This window comes from Terrapene carolina, unplaced genomic scaffold (assembly GCF_002925995.2).
Source record: "Terrapene carolina triunguis isolate 2854851 unplaced genomic scaffold, T_m_triunguis-2.0 Scaffold23, whole genome shotgun sequence".
In the NCBI taxonomy this organism is placed as follows: domain Eukaryota; kingdom Metazoa; phylum Chordata; order Testudines; family Emydidae; genus Terrapene; species Terrapene triunguis.
In genome coordinates, this window is record NW_020664374.1 from 2,753,100 (window position 1) to 2,769,306 (window position 16,207).

The 16,207-nt window shown below is 43.0% G+C and overlaps 1 protein-coding gene across 4 annotated transcripts in view; it reads right to left on the reverse strand.

Moving 5' to 3' along the window:
• Positions 1 to 10,909: 10,909 nt before the first annotated feature.
• Positions 10,910 to 16,207, reverse strand: part of LOC112110524 (cytoplasmic FMR1-interacting protein 1) — a 119,304-nt gene continuing 114,006 nt past the window's right edge. For all 4 annotated transcript variants that reach the window (XM_024205569.2, XM_024205568.2, XM_024205570.1 and 1 more), the window contains 3 exons: positions 15,749 to 15,987; positions 14,721 to 14,868; positions 10,910 to 11,676 (listed from right to left, as the gene is read on the reverse strand). In XM_024205569.2, coding sequence (XP_024061337.1) covers positions 11,512 to 11,676; positions 14,721 to 14,868; positions 15,749 to 15,987 — 552 coding nt within the window. In that variant the 3' untranslated portion in view covers positions 10,910 to 11,511. The remainder of the gene's footprint in view (positions 11,677 to 14,720; positions 14,869 to 15,748; positions 15,988 to 16,207) is intronic.

Below are 16,207 nucleotides of genomic sequence, written 5' to 3' on the forward strand. Positions count from 1 at the left end.
ATTTTTAAGTTTGATTAGTTTGGGCCAAGAATAGTGATGGAGTTTTAATTTGCCTTATTTTTACTTTAAAAAGACGCACTGCAATGACCTCAGTACATGGTTTGTTTTTGTTGCTCTTAAGTTATCTGTGTAAACTTGTAAATATTTTTTATTTGAATTTTCCATTTTAAAGACTTATTGCACTAATAACAATTTTAACTATATCAAAAATAAATTGCTTTAATTTTGCATTGGTGGTAAGCACATTGACATGAACCTGAATCTTTTGCATAATGAATATTCACCATGTCTGTTTCAGCACATGGAAGAGTAAGACTATTAATCTGGAATGCACTGAAAGTTGTAGGGAGCAATTTACAGCGGATGTCACTAAAGTGGCTAATTACAGCACTTGTGGGAAGCATATAACTAAACTAGTTAAACTGACTACTATTGAGGCATTAGTAAACTTGAAACAGTAAAGACTCAGGAAGTATACATTCAGAATGGTTTGTTATTTAAACTGATTTAAAGAGTTTTTAAATTGTTTGATCATACTTCAGAGGGAAAGGAAATTGTACAACCTAGCAAATCTTCAAGATCAATTTAATATCAAAAGTTAGGTAGAATGTAAAAGGTAAGTACTAACTAAAAAGGATATCCATCACTTATACACTGATTATCTAATGTTTATTAGTCAGACATGTATTCTTTCCTCCCTAACAAATCTAACTCACTGTCTTGTAGTGGGTTTTTACTCTGTTAGCAACAACTGAACACTTGCTGGGTGTCATTTTCTCGAGAAACAAATAAAACCCTAGACGGTTAGGAGTTGCCCTTCCAAGACCATTTGCAGGCTTGAGCTACTGCTACGTTAAAGCTTCCCACAGCTGCAGTTCTCCACAGAAGTGTATTTTATTTGTGGAAATACAAAGCTAGCACTAGTAGTATTAAGTTAAATGGATGTAGTGTAGGGGGGGAAATTTATAAAAGGCAAATCACAGTGTTTGAATGCACTTTATCATTTCTCAATCAGTGGGAGTCAGTTCTTAAAAGTCCTGCTGCAACCTTGGAAAGGTCATTGCCAACTATGAGCAAGAATATCTCAGATATATCTTAACTAGTGCAGTGAATCACAGGTAAGATGTGGTCATCTCTCAGGTAACTCGTGCCCAGATCATTCACTGATTTTAGTGATAGCCACTTTAAAGACCTTCTCCAAGGAGAGTGCATAGTGTAGTTTTAGTGGGCAGGTGATAAAGATGAACAAACTTTGCTAGAAAAATAGTTCTAACCTCTTGGGGAAGTACCATGGACTACTTAAGAATTCAGGGATGGCTCTAATAAGAGACAAAGCTTCTGACTACAAGGAACACACATTCCCCCATCATAAGCAATAACAATACTTGATTCTGTGTATATTTTATGAAATGTTTTTGTTTTACAAAGTTATTCCACATCTTTAACTCTGATCTGGAATGCAGCATGTCCCTATTTCCCCTCTTTGTGGCTCTTGGCCCCTTGGAAATAACTTGCCCATCAGTTAAATATTAATAGTGCTATCAAGTGGGACACTTCTGATTGTGAGGAAAACAAGATCAAGTACTGCTGAATAACTCTCATTCAAAGTAGCTTAAATGGAAACTTACTTTACAGACCAAACCTGTATCTACAATTATGACAGTTGAAAAGTCGATCGTTTTGAGCCTATTACATTCCTGGAAAAAAGGTAACAATCAAATCCCTATAGTAGCTCCCTGAAAGTATGAGCATTACTGGACACGCAATAAACCAAGATAACATTTTCACCAATTGTAGCTGAGTTGAAATGTTTGACAATTAAATGTTGAATTATTTTTACATAAGGAGTATTAATAAATGGGGTACATTCAGTTAATTAAAAATACCCACCAAAATGCACTTTTGACACCACCTTGGCTGGGTAGGGTTTTAGTTATTGACTGTATCCCTTTGTTTCCTACTTACAGTTTAATGTGCAGTTAAAGGCCATACTGAATCATTAACACAGTGGGATGCCTGACAAGTTAACTTGCTAATATAGGCTTTTGTACATGCTTTGAATAGTGGTAATTCCTGTAAGCTTCAATTATTGTGCTAGGATCCTTTGCTTGATAAGCTACTAAAAGTGCATTTATTATAGCCTTCACCCAAGGCTATCCTTCTGCTTATCAAACACTAATGAAGCCTTACAACCCTCACTTGCTGTGACTCAAGAATGTGTGCTACCCTTTACAGATATTAAGCGTTTTGTTTGCAAGGGTATGTCTACACTACGGGATTAATCCAAATTTATATAATTCGAATTTGTAAAACAGATTGTATGAAGTCGAATGTATGCAACCACACTAAGCACATTAATTCGGCGGTGTGCATCCATGTACCGGGGCTAGCGTCGATTTCTGGAGCGTTGCACTGTGGGTAGCGATCCCATAGTTCCTGCAGTCTCCTCTGCCCATTGGAATTCTGGGTTGAGATCCCAATGCCTGATGGGGCCAAAAACATTGTCGCGGGTGGTTCTGGGTATATCCTCCCCCCTCTCCAGGAAGCAACGGCAGACAACCGTTTCACGCCTTTTTCCTGGGTGAACAGTGCAGATGCCATACCACGGCAAGCATGGAGCCCGCTCAGCTCAAGACAGCAGTCATGAACATTGTAAATACCTTGCGCCTTATCGTGCAGTTTATGCTGAACAAGAACCTGGAAAACCAGGCGGCAAGGAGCAGGCTACAGCAGCGCGGCGAGGAGAGTGATGAGGATATGGATATGGAATTCTATCGAACCGCGGGACCCGGTGCTTTGGAGATCATGCTGTTAATGGGGCAGGTTATAGCCGTGGAACGCCGATTCTGGGCCTGGGAAACAAGCACAGACTGGTGGGACCGCATAGTGTTGCAGGTGTGGGACGATTCCCAGTGGCTGCGAAACTTTCGCATGCATAAGGGCACTTTCTTGGAACTTTGTGACTTGCTTTCCCCTGCCCTGAAGCGCCAGAATACCAAGATGAGAGCAGCCCTCACAGTTGAGAAGCGAGTGGCAATAGCCCTGTGGAAGCTTGCAACGCCAGACAGCTACCGGTCAGTCGGGAATCAATTTGGAGTGGGCACATCTACTGTGGGGGCTGCTGTGATGCAAGTAGCCAAAGCAATCACTGAGGTGCTGCTACAAAAGCTAGTGACTCTGGGAGATGTGCAGGTCATAGTGGATGGCTTTGCTGCAATGGGATTCCCTAACTGTGGTGGGGCAATAGATGGAACCCACATCCCTATCTTGGCACCGGAGCCCCAGGGTACCCAGTACCTAAACCACAAGGGGTACTTTTCAATGGTGCTGCAAGCACTTGTGGATCACAAGGGACGTTTCACCAACATCAACGCGGGCTGGCCGGGAAGGGTTCATGATGCTCGCGTCTTCAGGAACACTACTCTGTTTAAAGGGCTGCAGCAAGGGACTTACTTCCCGGACCAGAAAATAACCGTTGGGGATGTTGAAATGCCAATAGTTATTCTTGGAGACCCAGCCTACCCCTTAATGCCATGGCTCATGAAGCCATACACAGGCAGCCTGGACAGGAGTCAGGAGCTGTTTAACTACAGGCTGAGCAAGTGCAGAATGGTGGTAGAATGTGCATTTGGCCGTTTAAAAGGTCGCTGGCGATCGCTACTGAGCCAAAGAAATCTCCCCATTGTTATTTCTGCTTGCTGTGTGCTCCACAATCTCTGTGAAAGTAAGGGGGAGACCTTTATGGCAGGGTGGGAGGCTGAGGCAAATCGCCTGGCTGCTGATTACGCGCAGCCAGACACCAGGGCGATTAGAAGAGCACACCAGGAAGCGCTGTGCATCCGAGAAGCTTTGAAAATCAGTTTCATGACTGGCCAGGCTACAGTGTGAAATTTCTGTTGGTTTCTCCCTTCATGAAAACCCGCCCCCTTTATTGACTCATTCATTCTCTGTAAGGAACCCACCCTCCCCGTTCCCCCAGCTTTCTTTCAAAGGAAATAAAGTCACTATTGTTTAAAAATCATGTATTCTTTATTAAGTGATTATAAACATAGGGAGAGAACCAAGAAGATAATCTGGGTGAGGTTTGGGAGGAGGATAGGAGGGAAGTAAAAGGCCACTGAACAAATTCAATATAATGACAGCCTTTTGGTTGGGCTGTCCACTGGGGTGGAGTGGGAGGGTGCACGGAGCCTCCCCCACCGCGTTCTTACACGTCTGGGTGAGGAGGATATGGAACATGGTGAGGGAGATTATACAGCGGCTGCAGCGGCACTCTGTCATCCTGCTGCCGTTCCTGAAGCTCCACCAGACACCGGAGCATGTCCGTTTGCTCACACAGCAGCCCCAGCGTTGCAGCCTGCCACCTCTCATCTCGAGCGTCCCTCATGACCTCACGTTGACTGGCATCTTTCCTAAATTTAGATATAGTGTCCTTCCACTCATTCAAATGAGCTCTTTCATTGTGGGTGGATTCCATTATTTCTGTGAACATGTCGTCTCGCATCCTCTTTCTACGCCGCCTTATCTGAGATAGCCTTCAGGACGGAGGAGGGAGGCTTGAAAAATTTGCAGCTGCTGGAGGGAGGGTTGAAAGGAGTGAATTTTTTAAATTGATACATTTTACAGAACAATACTTATACTCTTTCATGGTGAAAAACACTATTCACATTACATAGCACATGTGATTTCAGTACAAGGTCGCATTTTCCATCTTAATATTGAGTGCCTGTGGCTTTGGTGTTAGAGATCACAGACGCAGGTCCGGGCAACAGAATTCAGCTTGCAGGCAGCCATGGTAAGCCATTGTCTTTCGGCTTCTGCGCCCTCCTTTCCCACATACCAAGCAAAGTCTGTTGACTGCTGCGGTTTTCCTGTTAACCTTCAGCAGCAGAAAACAAACTAACCCCCCCCCCCCATCCAATTCTCTGGGATGATCGCTTTATCCCTCCCCCCACTGCGTGGCAGGTATCAGGGAAGATCCCTGCAGAAACCAAACTAACCCCCCCTCTCCCCATGAATTCTCTGGGATGATCAATGTACCCCTCCCCCGACCGCGTGGCTGGTAACAGGGAAGATCCCTGCTAGCCAAACGCGAAAAGCTCAGGGCCAATTCCCCCCCCCCCTGTGCTTGGCTAACTGCAGGGAAGGATTTCTTTTCAGCCACAGGCAAACAGCCCAGTAGGAACGGCCACCTCTGTCCCCTTAATTAAGTTCCCTTATTTCAACCAGGTTACCATGAGCGATATCACTCTCCTGAGGATTACACAGCAAGATAAAGAACGGATGTTGCTTGAATGCCAGCAAACACCGGGACCATACGCTGCCAGGCTTTGTCAGGCAATGATACCAGATTACTTGCTGCAAGCATGGCGTGGTCAAGTGTCCTACCATGGAGGACGGAATAAGGCTGCACTGCCCAGAAACCTTGTGGCAAGGCTTTTGGAGTACCTCCAGGAGAGCTTCATGGAGATGTCCCTGGAGGATTTCCGCTCCATCCCCAGACACGTTAGACTTTTCCAGTAGCTGTACTGGCCGCGAATGCATCCCAAGTTCTCAGGGCAAAGTAATCATTAAAAAACGCTTTTAAAACAAGTTTTATATTTTAAAAGGTAAACTCACCTGAGGTCCCTTCCATGGGGTCATGGTCTTGGATACTGGCTTGGGAGAGTACTTCAGTCAGGCTAAGAAAAAGATCCTGGCTGTTGGGGAGAACGGAGTGCTGGGTGCTCTCTGCAAGCTCGTCCTCCTCCTCCTCTTCCCCATCCGCAGAATCCTCAGGTGTAGCTGATGAGACTATCCCCGACCCGGAATCCACGGTCACAGGTGGGGTAGTGGTGGCGGCCCCCCCTAGAATTGCATGCAGCTCAGCGTAGAAGCGGCATGTCCGCGGCTCTGACCCGGAGCGACCGTTTGCCTCCTTTGTTAGGCTTGTCTGAGCTCCTTGACTTTCACGCGGCACTGATCTGAGTCCCTATTGTGGCCTCTCTCCATCATGCCCTTGGAGATTTTTTCAAAAGTTTTGGCATTTCGTCTTTTCGAACGAAGTTCTGCTAGCACTGAATCCTCTCCCCATATAGCGATCAGATCCAGTACCTCCCGTACGGTCCATGCTGGTGCTCTTTTTCGATTATCAGCCTGCATGGTTACCTGTGCTGATGAGCTGAGCTATCTGTGGTCACCTGTGCTCTCCACGCTGGGCAAACAGGAAATGAAATTCAAATTTTCCTGGGGCTTTTCCTGTCTACCTGGCCAGTGCATGCGAGTTCAGATTGCTGTCCAGAGCGGCCACAATGGTGCACTCTGGGACAGCTCCCGGAGGCCAATACCATCGAATTGCGGCCACACTAACCCTAATTCGAAATGACAAAATCGATTTTGGCGCTACTCCGCTCGTCGGGGTGGAGTACAGAAATCGATTTTAAGAGCCCTTTATTTCGAAATAAATGGCTCCGTTGTGTGGACGGGTGCAGGGTTAATTCGATTTAACGCTGCTAAATCCGAACTAAAGTCATAGTGTAGACCAGGCCCAAGTCTCAGGGCATGTCTCCCCTACAAATTTACAGCAGCGAAGCTGTGCCCCTACAGGTCAGTATAGCACTTCTGGTGAAGATGCTTTAAGCCAACAGGAGAGCTCTCTCCTGCTGGCATAATAACTCCAACTCTGTGAGAGGCGGTAGCTATCAGTAGGAGAAGCTCTCCCACATAGCGTTGTCTACAGCAGTGCTTAGGTCAGTATAACTATGTCGCTCAGGCAGTGCGGATTAGTCACACCCCTCAGTGATGTAGTTACACCGAAGTAATTTTGTTGTTTAGACTAGGCCTCAATTCTCAACAGGGCAGAGAGGAATGAACCAAATTCTATTCTTGTAATTTGCACATAAAGCATGCAGTTAGGAACTTACCCCACCCTCTGTGAAACGTAAATATTGTACATTCTTCTTCTGCCTTACAAATGGAAGGCTACACAGTAGCCTCCCTTTACAGATCTCATGGCTCCATGTCAGTCAAGTGCTGAATTAAAGACACTAGTCCTTCCCTCCAATTCTTTTGGCTCCTTTTTTCTGGAGTTGCTTAACCTGCACCTCACTTCTTGTATCATATGCCTTTTTTTTCCTTCTCTTTCCAGATCTAAAGCGCAACAAAAAATGAAGCAAAGGTGGGAAATCATAGAATAAAGGCAAGATAAAAGGAGAGCAACGGCCGAAGGGCCATGTACTTAAGCTATGGGTGACAGAGCCTTGCTTTTTCTCTGGGTAGGTAAAACCATGAAAGGCCTCAAATGTAAGGCATGGAAAAACTACAAGAGGAATTACAAGTAACCCACCTTCATTTACTCATCTGTAACGGGACTTCTTCAAGATGAGACTGCGTATTATGGGTATTGCACTTGATGTCCCCTTTGATTCCTTCCCTCAGCATCTCTGAACAGATTGAGCGTAAGGCACAGGACATGTATGAAAATATAAAAAACACTCAGGTTTGTGTCTGATAGAATTTGTCTGTCTTCTTGGAAATTAGTCAACCCCTGCCTTTTAACAGCCTAGCAGGCTGCAGCAGGCCATCGAGAATTGGTAAGGATATCCTGCTCTTGGAGGTATCCCCAAGAATGTCAAATACAGGATGGGAGGTCTCCTTCATGGCTACTGAAGGAAAATTCAATGTGGATGCTGTGTCACCCACCAGGTCATGAAACTGTAGAGTGTCCTCGGAATGGAAAGAGGCAGATGCTCATCTGGTGATAAATCAGGTTTGTAGTCTCTCTCAGCTCTTTTTGAACAAGACCATATAATCTCCTCATCTTCCTCTTCAGATAGAGTATCAGGTGCCACTGCCTGAGATGCAGATGGATCCAGTGGAACTGGGTCTAAGGATTTCTCAGCAGCCAGATTTACTACAGGTGAAACATCCCCTCTCCATCTACAAGGATGACAACTTAAAAATTCCTGTAGCAGCACCCCATCATAGAGCCCAGGACTGCCACTCCCCAGCAACTTGGATCTGGGAACAAATCCACAGGAGCAAAAGGAGGCATGAACCAGGAGGAAATAGGTTCTCTTCCTCTTTTATCCTCCTCTAAACATGGATCCAGCCTCGGCTCTGCGCTGGACCACACAGATGAGAGCAATGGTCCTGGAGGGTGGAGAGAAATAAACAGGGAGAAAACTTTTCATGGAGACTGTAGGAGACTTTGGAGGACGAAGTCTAGACAGATCAGAGGAGAGGCTAATAATCTCTTGCTCTTCTCCTTTTTTCAGGTGAAGACAAATATTAGCCTCTCTCTTCCTCAAGATCCTCTATTTCTTACTCAGATCAGAAGAATGCTCAGAAGCCAAACAGTGAACATCTGCCACTAAAGTAAGGGTCCACATAAGATCTGAAGAGGGACCCAGAACCAGAGAAGAGGTTGGAGCTGAAGCCCAGGCTAGTGCAGAATCCAATGAAATACCACTGGTTCTCAAAGTTGAAGCCGAAACAGGCTTAGGTTTTGGAGCTGAGCCAGAGGGCCCATGACAGAGTTGGACGGATCTAACAAATCTGACATGTGTGATCTGGCATTCTAATAGCCTAACCCTGAAGAAGAGCTCCATATAGCCTGAAAGCTTGTGTCTCTCACCAATAGAATATGGTCCAACAAAAGATATCGCGTCCCTCACCTTGTCACATCTAGCAGTGTCGGTCTTCTCCCTTGTTGTCTTTTTTGGAACCTACACAGCTGGAGCAAACGTGGCTCTAAGTTCAAAGGCAGGTGGTTTGGCCTTTCTCCACCAACAGTGCCTTCAAAACTCTGACTGCCTGAACCACAGGATCTGGAGTAGGACCCAAGAAAGTTCCAGTTTCCTGGAACCTTTGAGGTGCTTTGACTTGCTGGAAGAAGTCACAGGAGCCAAAGCAGGTGTCTCAGGCCTTGGATCAGATGAGTGCCTGGAGCCTCATGTCCCTCTTTAAGAAGAGGCACTTACAATCTCTTCTGCCTCTCCTGGCAAGGTCTGGGCATGAAAATCCAACAGATGGAACATGCAGGAGAGTGTTCCTTGCCCAAGTAGTTCAGGTAATGTGGTCATCCAATGCCAGGAAGACAGCCAGGCATGAAGCACACCTCTTGAATACCAGTTCCTTCAGTTCCACCATAACCCAGAACTGAGGTACCAGCTATACAACTCTCTTTTTATCAGTCAACTATAAACTACAGCTATCAAGACACTAAGAATGAAGAAAAGCCTGGATCTGAATGGACCAGAGCGGTTCATTTTATTTTGTCACAGCAGTTGGGAATAACTGAAGTAGTAGAGGGGGCTGTGACCCACACATAACCTCACACTCAGAATGTTCAGGGGTGCTGAGGGGAGCTGCAGGAGGGGGCAGGAGTGCTCTAATGGTAAGAACTGGTTGCACAAGGATCTACTACGAGGCAGTGTAATACCCAGACCTGGGACTATGCAGATCCACTGGAAGAACTTTCCCACTTATCCTCATTTTGCAGATGGAGAAAGACATTTAGAGGTTGAGGGTAGAAGTCCCAAAAGCACACAAGTGACTTAAGAGCTTAAATTCTATTGTCAAAAGATCGGGTCCACAAACACAAAACTGTTTTGGTTCAGGATAGTTAAATTGGTACAAACCCTAGTGTAGATGCAGTTTTACCAGTTAAAAAGATGCCTTATCTTGGTATAGCTTATTCCTGTATAGTATAGGAAGGGAAATAAGCCATAAGCACTTCTATTATTTGTATTACTGTAGCACCTAGCAGCCCTAGTCAACCCATAAGTGGGTTGTACTGTTTTAGCTGTACCACTATAGTTACAGTGCTATTGTGTGTGTGCAAACTCTTGTTACACTGAGTTTCACTGGGACTTAGGCCCTTAAAAGTTTGTCAATTTTGAAGATTGAGCTTAAGGTGCTTTTGACATTTTACCCAAGTTTGTGGGTAACCAGCCCTTAAACTGCCCCCATCCTCTTTTCTGCACAGAATTACTAAAAACTAGCTTATTCTTCTCTTTCATTCTAGTTTCTGTTCCCACAAGAAAAATTTTCTCCTACAGCTATTTAAGACTGTCTCAATGTCTTCTTAACTACTAGCCTCATCCCCCTGCCTAGCTGACTATCACTTCCACACATTTCTGGACTCATTCCTTCTGGCTCCCAGCTTTTCAAAAGAGTCAGGACTTGAGAGCAGGGGCATAGGTCATGCTGTGCAGGGAGAGGATGCACTAGAATTTGACTTTGTCCCTTTGTTTTGCTCTCCTCCATCATTGGGTTAAAGGGTTGTATCCTCAGAAGATGTTCGTATAGCATACTGGGTAGAAAGAGCAGCTTCAATATCATTTGCAGATGTAACCTCTATCCAAGACATAGATAATTAGCCATTCATGCCCACTCTAGGAACATCTTACATGCTGTTACAGCTGTTGGAAGAGTATTTGTGGAGACTGTACAATGTGACAAAGACATAACACCAGGTAAGTCCTGTACTGTTCACCAGTCAGACGGCAACAGGTCTTAAACACTTTCCAGGTGTGCCTAATCATGTTGCTTTAATTCAGATTGTACAGTTGCCAAAGAAGTTTTACAAACTTTTACTAAGGCAGGGGAGTCACATAATATAATTTAAATATTCTCCCCTACAGTAATGATTATTATCATTAATAATAAGTATGGTGATATAGGCTACAACAGTTCAGTGTATGGAAGGATCCCTTTCAAAAGATTATTTTAAACAGGGATTGCTTAACTTGGAAAGAAGACTTTTTGATTTTTAATAACCTCAAACTAGAAAATGAGTTCTGTATGATAAGTTTTCAAAAGGAAGAGTGAACAGACCCCCCACTGTGCTACTGCATTAAACTGATTCTTGTAAAAGTTTTGAGTGTAAACCACCTCCAAAGAATCATTGCCTAAAAAGTGAGAATTTTAATTAATGCCTTTATTTCCATAATCACTAATCACACAATGCAATTTAATTTTGCTAGGGAAAAAAATCAAACTGATTAAAAAAATTATTCACAAAGCACCAGCAGGAACCTTCTTTTTATAAAGAGTAAGCAAGCAATTAATGCTTTTCTAATACATAAACAATTACAATGAATTTTCTTTTAAATGTTTCTACAAAAAAAACAAACTCGTTTTTTTTAACCACCATGACTAATATTTTGAGAGATGAGGGAAAAACAATTTGAATCAATCCAGTCTAAAATGATCACATCAGGTGAGGGATATAGAGGGGTTTGTAAGACAATAAGCCTTTTTTTTTTTTTCTTTTTTTTTTTTTTTACATTGCAGGCTTTTTATCAAAGTATATAAAATTTTAGTCTAGAAAAATAAGTATGGACTGTATACCATTATTGTGCTTGGAGACTGAAAATGACAAAGCACCACCATTCAAAAGGCACAGGAAATACTGAAATACAGATTAGGGTATATTCCTTACAAGGGTTTTTCTCCTCTTAAGCTTATAGCTTAACTAGGTCCAAAAGTACTGCCACTAAAGTAAAAAGCAAGGCTGTTTCTCCACACTTAGTTGCTGGCTAGAGACTGATGGATAGGGGGCTGGAAGCAGCGCACATGTTCCACTGGTGTACCTTCTCCATCACCAGACTTCATATACTTGTCCAAAATAGTAATTATCTCATTGTTCAGGATCTGGAATTTGCGAATTCTCTCAACCATTTTCTTCAAAGGCTGCAACGTCAAAAACATACATTCAGAAAAGAAGTTTTGAGATTAAAATCAGAACCAGCCTTTGATAAAACCACTGAGAGCAACTGCCTCAACCCAGCAGTCTTCTGCCAATTCAGCACCTCATGAACCAGTCTGGTTGACTCTGGCGATAAGTATGAGACAAAGTTTCTTGACATCTTAAATGACTGCTTCTTAGAGCAGCTAGTCCTGGAACCACAAGAGGAGAGGCAATTCTTGATTTAGTCCTATGTGGAGCACAGGATCTGGTCCAAGAGGTGAATATAGCTGAACTGCTTAGTAATAGTGACCATAATCTAATAAAATTTAACATCCCTGGGGGGCGTGGAGGGGGAGACACCACAGCAGCCTACTATGGTAGCTTTTAATTTCAGAAAGGGGAACTACACAAAACTGAGGACGTTAAACAGAAATTAAAAGGTACAGCACAAAAAGTGAAATCCCTGCAAGGAAACTTTTTAAAGACACCATAATAGAGGCTCAAATTAAATGTATACCCCCAAATTAAAAAACAGAGGACCAACAAAGTGCCACCATGGCTAAACAACAAAGTAAAGGAAGCAGCTGGAGGCAAAAAGGTATCCTTTAAAAAGTGGAAGTTAAATCCTATTGAGGAAAATAGAACAGAGCATAAACTCTGGCAAATGTAAAATGTAAAAATATAATTAGGAAGGCCAAAAAAGAATTTGAAGAACTGCTAGCCAAAGACTCAATGTAACAGCAAAAATTTTTTTAAGTACATCAGAAGCCGGAAGCCTGCTAAACAACCAGTGGGGCCACTGGGTGATCAAGATGCTGAAGGAGCACTCAAAGAGGATAAGGCCATTGTGGAGAAACTAAATGAATTCTTTGTATCAGTCTTCATGGCTGAGGATGTGAGGGAGATTCCCAAACCTGAGCCATTCTTTTTAGGTGACAAATCTGAGGAACTGTCCCAGACTGAGGTGTCATTAGAGAAGTTTTGGAACAAATTGATAAATTAAAGAGTAATATGTCACCAGAACCAGATAGTATTCACCCAAGAGTTATGTAAATCAGCTTCTGTACCAGATGATTGTAGGATAACTAATGTGATGCCAATTTTAATTAAAGGCTCACAGGTGAGCCTGACAATTACAGGCCAATAAGCCTAACTTCAGTACCGGGCAAATTGGTTGAAACTAGAGTAAAGAACAGAATTGTCACACATAGATGAATACAATTTGTTGAGAAAGAGTCAACATGGTTTTTGTAAAGGGAAATCATGCCTCACCAATCTAAAATTCTTTGAGGGGGATCAACAAGCAGGTGGACAAGGGTGATCCAGTGGATATAGTGTACTTAGATTTTCAGGAAGCCTTTGACAAGGTCCCTCACCAAAGGCTCCTAAGCAAAGTAAGCTGTCATGGGATAAGAGGGAAGGTCCTCTCCTGGATCAGTAACTGGTTAAAAGATAGAAAACAAAGGGTAGGAATAAATGGTCAGTTTCAGAATGGAGAGAGGTAAATAGTGGTGTCTCCCAGGGGTCTGTACTGGGACCTGTGCTATTCAACATAGTCATAAATGATCTGGAAAAAGGGGTAAACAATGAGGTGGCGAAATTTGCTGATGATTCAAAACTATTCAAGATAGATAAGTCCACTGCAGACTGCAAAGAATTACAAAGGGATCTCACAAAACTGGGTGACTGGGCAACAAAATGGCATATGAAATTCTGTGTTGATAAATGCAAAGTAATGCACATTGGAAAACATAATCCCAACTATATATAAAACAATGGGGTCTCAATTAGCTGTTACCACACAAGAAAGAGCTCGTGGAGTCATTGTGGATAGTTCTCTGAAAACATCCAAGCAATGTGCAGCGGCAGTCCAAAAAGCGAACAGAATGTTGGGAATCATTAAGAAAGTGATAGATAATAAGACAGAAAATATCATATTGCCTCTCTATAAATCCATGGTTCGCCCACATCTTGAATACTGCGTGCAGATTGGGTTGCCCCATCTCAAAAATGATATATTGGAACTGGAAAAAGCACAGAAAAGAGACAGCTTCCATATGAGGAGAGATTAATAAGACTGGGACTTTTCAGCTTGGAAAAGAGATGACTAAGGGGGGGGGATATGATATTGGTCCATAAAATCATGACTGATGTGGAGAAATTAAATAAGGAAGTGTTATTTACTCCTCATAATAAAAACTAGGGATCACTAAATTAATAGGCAGCAGATTTCAAACAAACAAACGGAAGTATTTCTTCACACAACGCACAGTCAACATCTGGAACTCTTTGCCAGAGGATGTTGTGAAGGCCAAGACTATAAAAGGGTTTAAAAAAGAACTAGATAAGTTCATGGAGAATAGGTCCATCAATGGCTATTAGCCAGGATTGGCAGGGATGGTGTCCCTAGCCTCTGTTTGCCAGAAGCTTGGAATGGGCGACGGGATGCATCACTGAATGATTACTGAGTTCTGTTCATCCCCTCTGGGGCACCTGGCATTGGCCACTGTCAAAAGAAGGATACTGGGGGCTGGATGGACCAGTGGTCTGACCCAGTATGGCCACCGTCTGTAATGGAAAGAGGAAACAGTGCCAACTCTCTCAAGTCTGCCCCAATGGTGGGGTGGGGTGTGATCTGGATAAGTTATGAATGTTTCCCAACCAGTGGTAGATGCAAAAGTCCACTTAAAATTTTGTTTTTAAAGATCTACTTTGCTTATCAGAATTCCAGAAATAGGCCTTACATGGGGATTAGAACTTCAGTAGGACTAGCCCTGTTCTAAAGGTACGTATGTGCATCTAGATGGCCCCATCTGTTTCATTAAGTGTAAGAAAACCCATGTCACAATGAAAGGTAAAGGTTGGCTCAATTAAAATCCCAACCCTAACATAGGGTGCTACTAGCAAATGCTTTACTGCATAATCTTGGGCTTTGACTCCACTTTATACAGTGATGGTTACAGATACCATGCAGCCCCATGCAAATAATTCCAGTTTTTTCATACAAGTCATTGCGATGAGTACAAACCCAATGTTTTCAACATACCACATTCTTGATGACCTCATCTTTGCCATCATGCTTTTGTACTTTCAGTAAATGGTAGCAGAAATCCAACACATCAAAGCGACGCTGCTGTCCCAAAAGCACAATGATCATACAGCCAGCCCAGTGCAGCCCATCTCCAAAGCACTGTCTGTAATAGAGTACAAAGTCTATGAAAATTGTATATTTCACCTAAAACGCCTAAGAACCAGTTAGCATGAAATACTGAGTCATCCGACATTTTCTCTTCAAAAAATAGGAGTCTAAAAAACTATGAGTAAGATGTTTTCCAGGCTGAGGTTTAAAACCCTGTCTTTTAGGATAATTTTCTATTAAATTAACAATATTTAGAAACATCAAGCACTAGAAATGCTAAAAATCTGTATCCAATTTTAAGTTCTTCCAAAAATATTTGCTCCCCATTACTCTGCAGCAGTGCTACTGTCACATTAACCAATAGAACAAACTGACCGTGCCACACCATCACATTTATTTGGTCTTTGTGGATTAAGGGACGCAATGTCCTAAGACTTCCCATCAACAACTGGCCAGTGACAGGCAAATGATAGTTCAATCTTTCCTTCCGAAAACTGACAAACATAATGCTAAAAACTAAAGAACTGAAGATTGCAGGACACTAACTTCTGAATGCTCATTCCTGCTGCTAACGCACAGAAATAAGCAAGTACCGGATAAATTACTTATAAAAGTTATTTTACTTAAATTCAGCAACTGTAGTGGGGTAAGCATCACTGGTGTTGAGAGGTGTACGCTAGGATCTCTTTCTTATGGGACCTTTTATTATGTACCAACGTATTTAAAAGACATGATTTTTAAAAGATCCAATTAATATCTGTGTTCCTGTGCTAACAGGCCCCCTCAGTCCCTTGTTCTTTGTTCTGTGCTTGCCTCACTGAGCTATCTCAGAAATATGAACACCAGCATTACGTTTTGTATCCCCACTTCTAGCTGGGAAATACAATAAAGTACTGTTGCAAACAAGTGCATAATTGGCAGCCTACGATACATACTCCACAGTAAACTCGTGTGTTCCCACAGGAATGCAGTACACAAACTGCATCGCGCTCCAGAGACGGTGAAATTCCACACATTCATCCACATGCATCACACCATTGCTGGGAAGGGGGCCACGCCAGATTGGGTCATCTAGGAAGGTCCGAATCCTGGTCAAGATGACCTCAAACATGGATAGGCCACAGCAGAGGCGTTCCTTGGTCAGCAAATCTCCTTCCCTTGCTATTGCAATTTGCTAAGATTGAGAGGAGGAAATAAAAAGTGAATGAAACAGCATTTCAGATTAGTTATGGGGGAGGTGTGGTTTCTGTTTGAAAGCCTTATATTAGTGCAGGACAAAGCTGTATTAGGGTGTCATGCTGACCTAAAAACACAGCAAAGAAAAACGCACGGCTTGCCTGTGCCAGCCAGCTTGCGGGGCTCAGGCTGCAGGGCAGTTTCATAGCTGTGTAGAC